This window comes from Convolutriloba macropyga, chromosome 12, assembly GCF_964194025.1.
Source record: "Convolutriloba macropyga chromosome 12, txConMacr16.3, whole genome shotgun sequence".
In the NCBI taxonomy this organism is placed as follows: Eukaryota; Metazoa; Xenacoelomorpha; order Acoela; family Convolutidae; genus Convolutriloba; species Convolutriloba macropyga.
The window spans coordinates 264,001-281,035 of NC_134479.1; the positions used below are offsets into that span (position 1 = coordinate 264,001).

Consider the following 17,035-nt stretch of genomic DNA (forward strand, 5'->3'; position numbering starts at 1 on the left):
AAAGAGGTCTAAGCCGCTGCTGTTCTTATCAGCTATTCTGGTTGCCTGCTCAGCTTCTAACTCAAAACCATTTAAGCTTATAACGTGTCTATACTATTTAATCAACAGATTGTCTTCAAGGATGTTGAAATTCAAATCACCGCATATCAAAAAAGGCATATTACTTGAAGATAATTATCAAGAGACTCAAACATAGCCGGCAGATTGCCGGAATAGCTGCGAAAGAATAGACCTGCGTGCCATATAATAGATAGAAACAGATACAGATCTAAATTGAAAAAAAATCGACTCCGCTCAAAAAACTAGGCTAAAAAACTTTCAGCGATTAATTAATAAAGCTTGTTACATTCATTGCACAGAAGCCTCTTTTTAGGGACCTTTACTGCACATATGAGTTCCTTTGACCTGAAACAAATTCAAATTAAACTCAAGTTTTAAAGTGCAGAAGTCATTTTATTGAGTGAGGTAAGTCACGTATGATCAAAATCTAATCACGCAAATAACCTAAAAACCTCCGCTAAAGCGAGTGAGAAATGACGTCACGCGCGCAAATGCTGTTAATGAGAGGAAGAAGTCATTCAGAATATTTGACTTTTTCAGCTTTGCTGTGTGAACAAATGTAAAACGAAAAAAGAGCGTCAGACGACGAAACAAAAAAAAACCAAGAGCACCGCAATATAGCTACGCTCAGCTTACAGCTTCGCAGCTATAATAAGTTAAATTTTGTTAGTTCAACGTTTGCTGTAAATTGCACGAAATTCGAATTAATAATATCCTACCACTAACTAAGCAGTTAGACTTTCGCTAAACTCATCATAGTACTCCCTTAGTATAGTACAGCTATCTTTAATTGATTCATAACACCTCCATAAAGTCCACTCTAATTTTAAGAAGAAAATGAGCACAACCAACAATGAGACAGTAACTATCGGTAACAAACAGCCAAGTTTCAGGTGACATGTTACTTCTGGAGGAGAATCAGGACTAAGTATTAGCGCCTCCAACTGTGTGAAGTGTGGTTTTAAACAACGAATGTTAAGATGTAGTATACTCAACGATTTATAGAAACTTTCCAGGTTCTTTATATGTAATTTAGTCGCTTCAAAAATTCAATACTGATGATCAACGTTAGAACAAGTATTTAGTGGTTTAACGTTCGCCACAATATTGTCCTTCAGAGCACTTACTAAAGCAGGGAACAATGTATCTAGGAAGTTAATTGTCAATGAAGTTGATGCATTCTTTTCTGCAAATAGAGAAACTTGAATACGCTTTTGTCTCGCACTGTTGAAAGGAATGGCGATATTTGGTTTTCAGCATTCGGCATTTGTTTCCGTATCTGCAGTTTTAACATCAAATGGTATAAGTTGATAACTTAATAGTGGTTTGGATTTCCTTTAGAGTAAGAAAATTCAGTTCACGACTCGAGATTGCTTTAACCGCATCTCTATTGGGAAGGTTTTGGTTAAAGGCGTAAACATCTGGTTTACGTGTGAACGAAAGAAGACGAAGTCGCTTAGATTCAATTTGTATTTCTCAATCTCTTGGGGCGAGCCACTCTTCAATTACGAGTTTTCAAAGGGATTTGGTACCTTCTTTAAGCCATGCTCTTTTTCTCCGAATCTTGCGATCATCATGGTTAATGAACTCGACCATGAATAGAGCGCCAGCGTTTTGATTCATGTGATGGCAAGCTCCAAAGCGTGACGGATTGACGTTTAAGTGTACAAGGTTGTTGAATAAATAGATAATATTCGAGAGAGCATCTCTACGATCCTCGATGTTGGCAAAAACAGGCATAAATTTCGAGAGTAACTTTCAAGCTCAAACATAGCCGGCATATTGCCGGAAAATAGCCGCGAGACGCTTGTGGCCTTCCATGACTTGAAAAAATAAAGAAACAAGATAGGCAGATTGAAGTCCTTTAGTAGACCACTAGATTTCCATAAGTGAGTTCAGAAGTCATTTTTTGAGTGAGGCAAGTCACGCAATCGACCTAAAAGCAGAAACGACGTCACGCAGACAACTTTTAACTGCGAGGCAGTAGAAGTCACTGAAGTAATTGAAAAAGTCAGGGTAAGACGGAACAAAAATCTGTTAGACAACGTAAAAAAATAGGAGAGCAAAAATAACCGCCTGGAATTGCTGACGCATTAAGTAGGGCATTGGTCTTGTCAATCATTTCTTCGCGCAGGCTAAATTGCTTTTGTCTTAAGAGATTTCAATTCCTGCTCCTGTTTTTCTATATGACCCATCAATCTTTCGATCATTTGTTCAAAATCAGTTTCATCATTTCTATCTTCTACTTCCTCGGCTATTGAATCAATGTCGAAACATTCCAATTCACATTACTCGTTAACAAATTCCAGTTAAATTCTCTTGAACTATTTAAAAAAGTTTATCACAACAGTTAGACGCGCGCGCTCTCTTTCTCTCTCTCTCTCTCTCTCTCTCGATCCCTTTAACATCTCATTATCTCACTATACTTCCCTCCATACCCTACAAGAATTTTCCATCTGATTGACTTTTTGTTTGTTTGCATGAGCAGCATTTTTGTTGGATTCTTACACTGATCAGAGCCTGGAAAAATATCTAAACCTTGTAGTGACTTTTTTATCAAGAATAACTCCAAATTTCTTTAAAATAATCATTGGGCGGACAAAAATATTTTTTGCTAGATCCAAATCAAAAATCAGTGAAATACAGAGCTATGAAACAGTTGTAGTCAGCTGACAGCATTAAACCCAAAGTTAACAAAAATTTTCTTAAATAATTAGAAAATATTGGGAATAGATCATAACTGCGAAACAACTGAAGAAACAACTTCAATGAACACCGTAGTAGTATTGAAAATATCATAGAGCATTTGAAATTCCTCATTCTACTCAATATTGTTAAACTTAACCCAAAAAATTTGATTGTTCCCAAAGTTATACCCACCAGCTGTAATCGCCTCATATATAAGAAAATCAGTGCCCTTAACTGCGCTTTGTATAATTGTTTGATTCTTGTGCCTTAAAGCTGTTTATTATTTCACCCTCATTTAGAAATGTTCTTGAACCTAACCTGTTTTGTAAAGACACTGTGCACTTCTCCTTTCATGGAAACCATGCTTTCACTATTATTCTGTTTAACATCATTCAATACTTTAAATATCGTTGCTGTTATAACGCTCCTGTAATTAACTTAATCTAGTCCCCCTCAGTGCAGCCTTCCCCACTCCTAGCCCGTAGCCTGATGGCTGATCAAACCCATTGTCCACGCTGCAAGGGTCCCATACGTAAAAGAGGCGTCTCGTGTCATGCGTGTTACAAATTTTTTCAAGTGAAATGCAGTGGCCTAGCCGCAGCGAAAGAGTGGACCGAAAACTTCAGCTGCAAAAGCTGCTCTTAGGTCACCTCAGCCTCCGACCACAAACCAATCGCAACGCCAGCACCACACAACGCTTTTACCGCTCCCGATACTGCACTCAGAGATTCCGCAACATTGCACGCCCCCGAACGTTCCGTCGCCGCACCATCGGAGAATTTTTGGGACAATTTCCAGCCTCATCATGCGGAAACAGTGCGCGAAATTTGGAAGACCTCGTCACATGGAAGCCATCGTTCTTCACGCTCAGTAAGAACAAGCCAGGGGAACAGTTCGCCGAAGCCCTTAACAGTGTCCTCTCCCGATTGCCGTCAACACGGATAGATCCGATATATCTCTGACCCTCTGTATGATACTTCCGCACCTAACCCTCAGTCGAACAAAGAACACGGACGATGGATCGAACAATAAGACCATCAAGCGGAGACTGCCTGCATGGCACAGCTTCAACTTCTCAAAACTGTTCTGTGAGGCGAAGGCAATCCAAATGAGAATGAATTCAAGGAACAAAAAGCAGCACTCTGACCTCAATAAGTTCAACGATTTCATGTCTCGTGGTAAGATCAGTAATGCTATTCGCGTTCTTTCAGATGAGCTTAAAGGCGGCGTGCTTGCACCTACCAATCTCATAGACGGAAGACCGGTCCTCGAGATTTTACGCGACAAACATCCTGAAGGGCAACCCTTGGAGCCCAACTGCATTCAGAACAATCATCCACGCTCGCTTCCCTACCACCCAGCTGTTTTCGACAAAATCAGTGCCAGACTCGTCCGAAAGCATGCAATGAAGGCTCATGGCAGTGCCGGGCCTTCAGGTCTCGATGACTGGCGTAGACTACTTTCTGCTTTCGGGCAAACCTCCACGAACCTGCGCAAGCTTGTTGCCAAGTTTGCTAGGAGGCTCGCCACGTCCATAATACCATCTGATGATTTGATTGCATACAATGGTTGTCGACTAGTGGCTCTGGATAAATGTCCAGGTTTGAGACCTATTGGTATTGGTGAAGTAATGCGTCGCATCAGCGGACGCATAATCGTCGACTGCAGCAGGCAAGATCAAACATCCCTCGGTGGAAACATGCAGCTGTGCCTGGGCCAGAAATGCGGCATAGACCATGCCATAACTTCGATTCCCCACAGTTTTGATGATCCCGAAAACGAAGCAATTCTACTAATTGATGCCAAAAACGGATTTAAAGTGCTCAATAGACGAACAGTATTAGAGAACGTGAAAGCCTTATGCCCATCATTGCATGTTGCCTCACAGAAATCCTATAGCCATCCGTCTCATCTCTACATCGGTAAGTAGACCATTGTGTCTCAGGAAGGTACGACACAAGGCGATCACCTTGCGCTGCCAATGTATGGAATCGCAATCTTAACCCTAATAACAAAACTTCACAATGACTCCTTGATATAAAAATGGTATGCTGATGATGGTAGCGTCGTCGGTAAGTTGAAACATATCAGGGCACTCTTCGACAAGCTCACTCAGCTTGGTCTCAAGTACGGATATCTTTTCAATCCTCCGAAGTGTCAGTTGATAATTAAGCCAGGAGGCGAGCGCCAAGCGTCAACAGTGTTTGCACGCACAAATGTGGAAATCACACGGCGCTCGAGTCCTGGGATCAGTTATCGGAAGCTCTGAGGCCAGTAAAAATTTCCTGAAAGATGCAGAAATTAAATACACAAAAAGTTTGGACAGCGTGGTCAATTTGCTCTCACCTCTCCACAGAATGCCTATGCATGTTTGACGAAGGGGGTTCAACAGAAGTTGAGATTCCCCTCGCGTACTACACGCTCCATGGACGGGTTTCTGGACAAGGTGAAGGAGCAGCTTCGCCGAGTCATACCAAACATCTTCGGCAAAGAAATACTCCAAGAGGAAAGAACTTTTTTTCCACAGAATGGGTGGGCTTACCATTGCCCTCCCACACGATCTTCAAAAAAATCTTGAGCAAGCAATTGAACTCTCAAGTCCATTGGCGTCATTCAATAATGATTCATTCAAAATTCGACAATGTAATTTAGAACAAACCAAAATCGGTCTCAGACAGAGAGCAGACATGCAACGTGAACTCATCTCGAAAAAATCCAGAATCGAAAACAATCTACGAGAAATGAAGTATAGCATCCAGCTGGTCTCGGAGAAAGGAGTATCTAGCTGGCTTAACGCGCACCCGTAATCAAAACATGGCTTTCCATGAGTTCCGTGATAGAATAGCACTTCGCTACACCTGGGAAGCGAAGAACAGCCATATGCCCATGCGGGAACGAATTTAGCCTCACCCATGCCCTACATTGCGTCGAAGGGGGTATACGCACCTACGACACAACGAAATCAGAGACGTGTTTGCAAACCTCATGGATGACGTTTGCCAAGATGTCCAGATAGAGCCAAAACTTCAGTCGCTCGATGGAGAAATTTTCTAGAGCAATTCCACCATTACTGATGATGACGCTCGACTGGACATCAAGGCAAACGGTCTGTGGGGCTCCCGCTTTAATCACACTTTCTTCGATGTGAAGATTTTCAACCCTCACGCGAAGAGCTGCCCTAAGACCACAAAAGATGCATACAAATATCACGAGAGCATCAAGCGAAATAAGTACGAAGAAGGAATCCGGTTTTTGCTTGCTCGGGCGGTGCTGGGCCATCAGCATCGCGCGTTATGAAACAACTCGCAACCAAGACCAGCGAAAAACGCGGAGAGCCGTACGCCGACACTATAAGCTACATCCGAACGAAAATCAGCTTCGAACTTCTGAGGAGCTGTGTTCTCTGCTTGAGGGGATGTCGCGCCCTCAAGCCTCGTGTTCTCGGTGAGACTTTGATTAGCGCCGTGGTGGAGGAGGGAAGGCTGCACTGAGTGTTTGGCTGCTTAACTTTATTCCTTTGCTTATTCCTTGATATTCCATTTTTATTTTAATTTAATCCTTCCTTACCAGTTCCCTATCTGTGCTATATATTTATATATAGGTGCTTTCCTCTCCACTTGTTCGTTATTTTTGTGATTGGGCCGTCTTTACACTGTCTGGAGGGAAACAGCTTGGAGTGCAGCATCCGGCTAAGAGCTACTCATCATCCCTTATTTTCCGACCTACATCCATCGTTGCCGGATGGTGTACACGGTCCTTTTATATTTTTTATAGAGAGAAGAATAGATCAGTCTCTTAATGGTAAAAAAACTTGAAGAAAATCTTTCTCATAACACATAACACTCTAGGAGTAATCAACTTTACCAATACTACTAGCTGCACCAAGCTTTTAAATTTGTATCCTCTCAATTGGACCCACCCCAATCCCAGGCATTGAATGACCCTCCGTCAATTATAACCATGTATTGACATTAGAGGCTAAACTTGATGAACCGAATACGATAGTGAGTAGTGGTTTTGGTGGTTGAGAACTGACCAGTGCCGAGCACAATGTGTTCTCCAGACTCTTCCACTTTAGTAGACAAGAGAGGGTAGCTCTTGTTCACTTTCCTCAGTCCCTCCAGCATCTTGGGCAGTTCACTTGGGTTCACTGGCTCCACTGCTATCTTGATCACTGCCTTCGTATCGAACTTCAGAGGTTTAAAAGTCAAGGCACCCTCCCCGCTCCCTCCCCCTTCCCCTTCACTGTTAGTGGTGTCATCGGTTGTGATGGTGGCTGTCTTCACTATTGGCTGGTCCACTCCTTCTATCAACACCCAGTTGCCTGCAGGAACTCTGTTCACTTCCACCTAGAGCATCAACAACACCCTCACACTTCCATCAGCTACAATCATATCATCAGTTAGACTTCGAGATCAGTTTCACTCACGAAGCAGGTAAGACTGGATGGTGTTTGCGATTTTAAGTATAACAAATTTTTAAGTATAATAAATAAGTCATTTTTTTATAATAATTCTTTAATCCCTCGCCAGTTCAACCTCTGGGGGGGGGGGGAGCAGCAGCGGCTCTAACTGCTCTTAGGCTCCTTCAACAACTGAAATCTCGTATATACGAAAGTTCTAATCCTGCTATTATTGGCCTTCATTTTATATAGAGTCCTTTCTTCACTTTAAAAAGAATTAGAGTAACTAAAATCACCTTAACCTTAATTTTAGTGTCAAAAACATTTAGAGAGATCATTTTAAATTAAAACAAAATTATCACGTAAGTCTTTTTAAAACTTACTGCTAACAATTATCACGCACATAGAAACAGTTAAAATGGCCTGAGCCCCTTGACGCATATGGGGATTGAATTAGTGAAGGAAAATTAAAAGATAGAAATTGACAGAAAATTTTTGAAATGTCAAATTGTTTTAATTTGATGTGCGCAGTTTCAGTCAGATTACAAATTTATATTTAACTTGGCTTCTAAACTGAAGGCTATCAAGCTAAATACTAATGCCAACTTCTTCAAGCTTAATACTAATGCCAGCCAGCTAGCTCTAAAATAACTGATAGCATAATGCACTAAAGTGTAAAAACCAGGCTTTATAGTTTCTATTGAATAAGTTGCGCAACTTTGATTCCGAATGAATTCTAAATTCCATTCAGTAGGAACATTGCACGATGTAAGTCAAAAATCAATCCTGAAAGTGGTCAATCATTCAGAGAAACATCGGCGTTAAACTTCAAGAAAAGCAAAAAAATGAATTCTTAAATCCTTAACCAGATTTAAAGAAAACAATTTTAGAAGTCACAAAGCAAGCATTGGAGGTTCCACTGTGTGAAAAAAAATGGTACAATTCATCAAAACATTCAGAAACAAATGGCATCAAAGTCAAGGAAAGCGATAGCTTAAAGGTGTAATCAATAAATTCACAAAAATCGCGCAGGCTTAGACGATCTCAGTGACCTTAGTTTTGATACCAAGCTACAATAGCACAAGGAACGCAACAAAAGCGTGCAAGACTCGAAAATCACTCAAAATACTCTAAACAAAAAAATTTTCAAACAAAAGTCTTTCAAACGAAACCACATTTACAACAACCTTTGAACTCACATCACATATTAGGTTCAATTGTGCCTCGTTACTAAACAATGACTGTCGCCATATACAAGACTGTGTTATAAGGGCAACCAAAGGAACAATAAAATGGAGACAAACCCAAAAATTCGCCAACATTTTTAGGGAATCTGTCAACTCGAAATAAAGCATTATCTATGAATTGAAACAGTTAATTCAATAAGTTTATACTTCATTAACAACCAAAGAGACCTGCATTGACGAGGTTGAAAGTTAAAAAACAAAACAAATGCACGCAAAACTCAAAAATTTGCTAATAATTTCTGAAAATAACGTGAGGTAAGTCACGTATGATCAAAATATAATCACGCAAATAACCTAAAAACTTTCGCTAAAGCGAGTGAGAAATGACGTCACGCGCGCAAATGCCGTTAGTGAGAGGAAGAAGTCATTCAGAAAATTTGACTTTTTCAGCTTTGCTGTGTGAACAAATGTAAAACGAAAAAAGAGCGTCAGACGACGAAACAAAAAAACATAGCCGGAAGAATTCCGGAAGCGACTCGAATCACCAAAATTTCACAAAAAACTGAAGCCATTACCTTTTGTATTAAACCATTAACTCATTACCTCCCCGGGTCTGATCTAAAAATCGGTGAAATTTAAACCACTGTCAACAAGAGAAAGAAAATGCAGCAAAATTTTATTATTGAAAACGTTTGGTAACGTTAAAAAAGACTGAAATTTTTAGGATTGTCAAAAAACTGATACCCTGACAAAGCTCACAGGGCCATCAATTGCCCTCAGATAATTATTGATTCTAATCTCAAAAAGATCGCGAAAGCAAACGGCAGATAAAAACTTTTCCAAAAAGACAGGAAAGTCAAAATTATTCAAAAAAGAGTGCTCAAACTTAAGAATCAGAGAACCACTACAATTAGATTTCTAATCACGGCAATTAAGACAAAAATAATACATGATTCTTCCTTGTTGTATATATGCTAGACAACAAGATTTCATACTAATTCAAAAATTAAATTAATCATAGAACAAAAGCAACAGAATAAAATTCAAAGGCAAAAAATCGTCTACAAACCGTCAAGCCCGGAAGAAAATTGCAATGAATAGTAATAAGTAGAAATGTTGGAAAAGACTTTCTAGCAAACTCCCAGTACTGCCTTATTTTGAATTAAATCAATTGCAAACCGAAGAACCAAGATCTAAGAAAACGCTGAATTCATTCAATTTTTTAACAACTGAAAAAATCAATATAACGAATATAAAAGTAGGCGCCAGGACAAAACTAGAATGATACAAACGAGAATGTGAAGAATATGGACACAATGATAGGAAAACCGTAACAAAAAGACCAATTCTCGATTTTTGGAAGTTAAAAATCGAATTTAAAAAAATCAAGAAAAACGAGTACATTTCATTGATCAGCATTCGAGACATAGAAAAGACAACGAGTCATTCGAGAAAAAAATCCAACTTGCTGAAGAGAATAAAACAAGAAAAAGCAGAATTTAGACATGCGAAACAATGAAGCATTTTGCAGAAAAGTGGTCAAAAACTATTTAAGACTGCATTTAGGAAAAAATTTTATCGGTTTCTTTAAAAACTTAACACCAAAAAATGACTGAATTTTTATTGAAACGAAATTAAAGTCCCTCATGTTCCCCAAAATACTATTTCTAGTAATTAAAAGCAAAATACAAACAAAAAACTGAAAACAATTGGCAAAAAACTACGAAAATCGGAATAGCAGATGTACAATTTTACAAAACAAAATTACATCGAGGTACAAAGAGGCATTGATTATCAAAGGGAAGTTGCCATATTAACTGATTTTTGACAAAAAACAGCTAAAAGATCCAAAAATGAAGAAATTAATAGAAAAAAAGCCAAAAATTAACTAAAAAATCAAGAAATATGTGCCAATTTCGCATTTGAAACGCAATTTCAGGCTATGCAAAATACTGTGCTATCAATTTACGGGGTTTACATTTCAACATAGCATCGATTAAAAATTATTTCTACAAAAAACAAAATTACAAGCAAAAAACTATGCCACTTAGACGAAAAAACGGCTAAAAACGGTATATGTGCCATCAAGTCAAAAACTACTTTTCAACGTCAAAAAGTAATTCACTAAACGCAGCGCATGATCAAAAAACTTCTCTCGCTCAGAAAAAATTAGTTCACACTGCAATTTTACTCGCTTTCGCTTTTAGGTCAAAACATCGTCTGAACGAATAGTACTTCCGGTAAAAAAAAAGCTTAAGAAAACCAATACTCCTCTTCGAGTCGTAAAAAAACCAGGAGCACCGCAATATAGCTTCGCTCAGCTTACAGCTTCGCAGCTATAAAAATAGGAGCGCAGTAATAGCCGCCTGGAATTGCTGATGCGGCTATTAACAATATCTATGAGCTCAAACCAATAATTAAATTCCATTACGCCTCATTAGGAAACGTTGAGAACTTTAATTAATGAGAACAGAAGAAAAAACAATAAAAAAGAATTACAAAACTGGACAAGAATAAAAATGAACTGATAATTAAAAACACGTTGTGACCAAGTAGTTTAAACCTTTACATATCAAAGAACTATTACAAGGATTCTATTCACATCCTTAGAAAAACTGCCTATAAGCAGGAACTTATAAGGAACAGCAAGAACGGGCAACGCTAACGAAATTAGACATTTAGAAACAAACAGTGTTCAAGTCTCATAAACCATTAACTGCACTTTGATCATATCAAAAGTTACAACTAGGCATTATAAAAACATTGTACAACCTTGGAATCCAATGTTCGGGAAAAACAAGTACAATAAGTCAAATTGCCGCACTTAAAAAACAGCTTTAAAAACGGAAAACTTGTTCGAGCAACAACTTCTCACTCCGCTTAAGGCTAATTACCTGTTTTAAGCTAAATTGTTGCCATAAACATATTTAAGTCTTTCGCCGTATCCCATAGTAAGTAGTGGATAAAACAAGGATTCCAACCACCAGTAAAATTTGTCCCTTTCTCCTAACGCTAATCGCGCATGTCGAATCGGGCCAAATTTTACTGTTTGTTGGAATCCTTGTTTTATCCACTACTATATATTAGCTCTAAATTCAATTAAAAAAAATCAATTAAAAATCGAAAATAAAACAAAAAAATCAAAAAATCAAAGCAAAATTTACATTTCACTCTTTAAGAGCGATTCACTCTTATTTGGAGTGATCCCCCGTAGAAAGGTCGCTCTTTTTCACTCTTAAAGAGTGATTCCCTCTTTTTCGATATTTTTATTATTTTTTTATACTTTTTACTTCAAATTATGTATACTCTTCAATAAATTTATATTTTCTTTTACTTTTTCTATATTTATTCCATTATTAATAACAAATGATACAAAATTATAGTATTCACATGAACAACTTTCCTCTGTTTGGACAATAACTAAAGGACTTACAGCTCTAGGATTTTGTCTTTTATCTAATAAGCTTCTACTAAATCCTCTAGTTAATTCTACATCTGGATGTTGTTTCTTTACATGAGCCCGTATCCCATCATATCTCACAACAGAAGTACAATATGGACAATTAACTTTAGCTGAAGTACAACTTCTACATGTATACTTACTCTCATCAAAATCAGTTAGTGGTTTTAAATAATTACATTTATTACAACTTCTAATTAAGACTTCTGGGCTAAGGTTAGGGTTATGGTTAGGGTTAAGGTTAGGATCTGAGTTAGAGACATAGATAGAACCAGAACTAGAACGAGAACCAGAACTAGAACTAGAGCTAGAACAAGAGCTAGAACTAGAACCAGAACTAGAACTATAGCTAGAACTAGAACCAGATTCATTTTTTAAAGAACAACCCCATGGAGAAAAATTATTAGCACAAATACCACTTAGTATTATATTACCACACATACATCTATCAGTTTTATCTTTATGACATGATTCATAATGATATTTTAAAACAGCAATGTTTCCATATGATACACTAGAATGATACAAACGAGAATGTGAAGAATATGGATACAATGTTAGGAAAACCGTAACAAAAAGACCAATTCTTGATTTTTGGAAGTTAAAAATCAAATTTAAAAAAATCAAGAAAAACGAGTACATTTCATTGGTCAGCATTCGAGACATAGAAAAGACAACGAGTCATTCGAGAAAAAAATCCAACTTGCTGAAGAGCATAAAACAAGAGAAAGCAGAATTTAGACATGCGAAACAATGAAGCATTTTGCAGAAAAGTGGTCAAAAACTATTTAAGACTGCATTTAGGAAAAAATTTTATCGGTTTCTTTAAAAACTTAACACCAAAAAATGACTGAATTTTTATTGAAACGAAATTAAAGTCCCTCATGTTCCCCAAAATACTATTTCTAGTAATTAAAAGCAAAATACAAACAAAAAACTGAAAAAAATTGGCAAAAAACTACGAAAATCGGATTAGCAGATGTACAATTTTATAAAACAAAATTACATCGAGGTACAAAGAGGCATTGATTATCAAAGGGAAGTTGCCATATTAACTGATTTTTGACAAAAAACAGCTAAAAGATCCAAAAATGAAGAAATTAATAGAAAAAAAAGCCAAAAATTAACTAAAAAATCAAGAAATATGTGCCAATTTCGCATTTGAAACGCAATTTCAGGCTATGCAAAATACTGTGCTATCAATTTACGGGGTTTACATTTCAACATAGCATCGATTAAAAATTATTTCTACAAAAAACAAAATTACAAGCAAAAAACTATGCTACTTAGACGAAAAAACGGCTAAAAACGGTATATGTGCCATCAAGTCAAAAACTACTTTTCAACGTCAAAAAGTAATTCACAAAACGCAGCGCATGATCAAAAAACTTCTCTCGCTCAGAAAAAATTAGTTCACACTGCAATTTTACCCGCTTTCGCTTTTAGGTCAAAACATCGTCTGAACGAATAGTACTTCCGGTAAAAAAAAAGCTTAAGAAAACCAATACTCCTCTTCGAATCGTAAAAAAAACCAGGAGCACCGCAATATAGCTTCGCTCAGCTTACAGCTTCGCAGCTATAAAAATAGGAGCGCAGTAATAGCCGCCTGGAATTGCTGATGCGGCTATTAACAATATCTATGAGCTCAAACCAATAATTAAATTCCATTACGCCTCATTAGGAAACGTTGAGAACTTTAATTAATGAGAACAGAAGAAAAAACAATAAAAAAGAATTACAAAACTGGACAAGAATAAAAATGAACTGATAATTAAAAACACGTTGTGACCAAGTAGTTTAAACCTTTACATATCAAAGAACTATTACAAGGATTCTATTCACATCCTTAGAAAAACTGCCTATAAGCAGGAACTTATAAGGAACAGCAAGAACGGGCAACGCTAACGAAATTAGACATTTAGAAACAAACAGTGTTCAAGTCTCATAAACCATTAACTGCACTTTGATCATATCAAAAGTTACAACTAGGCATTATAAAAACATTGTACAACCTTGGAATCCAATGTTCGGGAAAAACAAGTACAATAAGTCAAATTGCCGCACTTAAAAAACAGCTTTAAAAACGGAAAACTTGTTCGAGCAACAACTTCTCACTCCGCTTAAGGCTAATTACCTGTTTTAAGCTAAATTGTTGCCATAAACATATTTAAGTCTTTCGCCGTATCCCATAGTAAGTAGTGGATAAAACAAGGATTCCAACCACCAGTAAAATTTGTCCCTTTCTCCTAACGCTAATCGCGCATGTCGAATCGGGCCAAATTTTACTGTTTGTTGGAATCCTTGTTTTATCCACTACTATATATTAGCTCTAAATTCAATAAAAAAATCAATTAAAAATCGAAAATAAAACAAAAAAAATCAAAAAATCAAAGCAAAATTTACATTTCACTCTTTAAGAGCGATTCACTCTTATTCGGAGTAAATCCCCCCGTAGAAAGGTCGCTCTTTTTCACTCTTAAAGAGCGATTCCCTCTTTTTTGATATTTTTATTTTTTTTTATACTTTTTATTTCGAATTATGTATACTCTTCAATAAATTTATATTTTCTTTTACTTTTTCTATATTTATTCCATTATTAATAAGAAATGATACAAAATTATAGTATTTACATGAACAACTTTCCTCTGTTTGGACAATAACTAAAGGACTTACAGCTCTAGGATTTTGTCTTTTATCTAATAAGCTTCTACTAAATCCTCTAGTTAATTCTACATCTGGATGTTGTTTCTTTACATGAGCCCGTATCCCATCATATCTCACAACAGAAGTACAATATGGACAATTAACTTTAGCTGAAGTACAACTTCTACATGTATACTTACTCTCATCAAAATCAGTTAGTGGTTTTAAATAATTACATTTATAACAACTTCTAATGAAGACTTCTGGGCTAAGGTTAGGGTTATGGTTAGGGTTCAGGTTAGGGTTAAGGTTAGGACATAGATTGAACCAGAACTAGAACCAGAACTAGAGCTAGAACTAGAGCTAGAACTAGAACCAGAACTAGAGCTAGAACTAGAACCAGATTCATTTTTTAAAGAACAACCCCATGGAGAAAAATTATTAGCACAAATACCACTTAGTATTATATTACCACACATACATTTATCAGTTTTATCTTTATGACATGATTCGTAATGATATTTTAAAACAGCAATGTTTCCATATTTATAGTTGCACTCTAAACATTTTAAAAGCATTTATAATAGGGTAAACTATAATATTTACCTAATCATTTCGCGGATAATATTTAACCATGATTTCAATTAAACCTTTAGTATTACCTTTAGATGTGATACACTCTGCTAAATATTTATTTCCTATCGTATTGAGTGTATTAGTTTTACATCTCTTATCCAAAATCAATTCAAGGTCTAATTCTTTTTATCTCTAACAAAATTTATAATCTCTTCTCTAAATTCTTCATTATTTCCATATAGTCTGGTTAAAAACTTTCCTCCCTTTCGATTAGTGAACGAGCTTTGCTCGTGGTTCACCCACGAACTTTGTTCGTGGTTTACCAAACTGCTTCGCAGATCATTATCCAACTCTTCTCCATATCCTACGTTAACTAATGTATTTACTCTACTCAACATTGTGCTTGCTCCCATTGCTACACTCCCAGCATTTCTTGATATTATATCAGGATAAATATAACTAAATATAAATAAACCTGAGCTTATAATTCCACTAATAGTTGATAAACTTTTCATACCCTTTCCCATAATCTTTTCTTTAGTTAAAACATCATTCTGTATTTTAATATTATTTAATTTAAGAAGTTTATTAAAATGGAATATATAGTTATCGTGATTAATAACATTTCTATCTGTTGCATTTATCATGAGTGGTTTCATATATGCTATAAGTTTATTTATATCTTCTCTTTCTAATTCATCTTTTAAACTAAGAGCTTTTAACTCAAGGAAACCAACTCTTGAATCATATATCATTGTTCTATTACTATTAATAATAATAAAAGTATTTTCCTTCTTATTATATTTAATTATACCATAACGAAGTTCATCTGACATTCCATCTGTACGATTATAATGGTTACTATTTAATTCAATTATTTTACTAAAGTCATGTTCACATTTTTATATCAGTTTTTAAACAGATCAGGTCCATTATAAGTTGTTAAATAAATAGTATCACAACTCATTCTTGCTGTATTAATTATTTGAGCTGGTTTATGACACATTAGTCATTTGAATATTATAATGTCTACCTTCAGTAAAATAATAAGCTACATCCTTATTTAACCTATCACCCATATCATCAAGTACTATTACACAATTTTGAAATCTATGCATATTATTTTTTGTGATCATATTTATATCACATTTATTAAACCCAGTAAAAAACTTATTAGACTCAGGATCTATCCAGTCTCTGTCATCTTTACACACTATAAATATATTTTTAGCTTGGTCTTGGTTTTGGTCCTGGTTTTGGTTTTGTCTTGGTTTTGGACTGAGTATAATTTTAAGTATTGTCTAATAAAATATGTTTTCCCTGTACCAGTTCCACCATAAACAATAGTATGTAAAGGTGACTTTTCATATTCAAAACTAACTAGATTCCTATTCATAAATCCACCAAAGCTTTCTTCTAGTTTTGTGCATTTACTCGGTATTGAATCATATATTATAAAACAAAATATAATTATAATAATAAGAAAAAAAAGTAAACCACCTTTATCCATTTTTATATATAAAATTTATTATATAAAAAACGCTTATCCTAACTTTTGAGGAATTCAATAATAAATTTAATATTGATAATAATGCTATGAGTGATATCAGAATAAAAGATATAGGTAAAGATATAAGTCTAACACCAATTGAAATAGTAATGAGAGATGAGACTCCAGATAGTATCCGTGAAACGACTTCACCGATCGGGGAACCTAACTTCAACATTATTGTCAATCTACATCCAACTGATGGTACACATTGGGTTTTAGTTATAAGAAGAGAAGGTGGTCCTGTGTATAACTTTGATAGTTTTGGTGTAGAAACCCCACCATTATTTTTAGAAGAATATGTTGATGTAGGCTCTAATGAGAGAATACAACAATATGATGAATCTTATTGTGGGGCTTATTGTTTATATATGATCTATCTTATTGATAGAGGATTTAGAATTAAAAGTGCTTTGAATATTCTAGTTAATCAATGTAAATATCCAGGAATGTATAATGAGTGTTTTTGT

The 17,035-nt window shown here is 36.0% G+C and overlaps 1 protein-coding gene across 2 annotated transcripts in view; it reads right to left on the reverse strand.

The window, feature by feature from the left end:
- LOC142351238 (116 kDa U5 small nuclear ribonucleoprotein component-like) overlaps positions 1 to 17,035 on the reverse strand; it is a 664,445-nt gene that overhangs the window by 109,625 nt on the left and 537,785 nt on the right. For both annotated transcript variants that reach the window (XM_075403381.1, XM_075403380.1), the window contains exon 9: positions 6,785 to 7,097. In XM_075403381.1, coding sequence (XP_075259496.1) covers positions 6,785 to 7,097 — 313 coding nt within the window. The remainder of the gene's footprint in view (positions 1 to 6,784; positions 7,098 to 17,035) is intronic.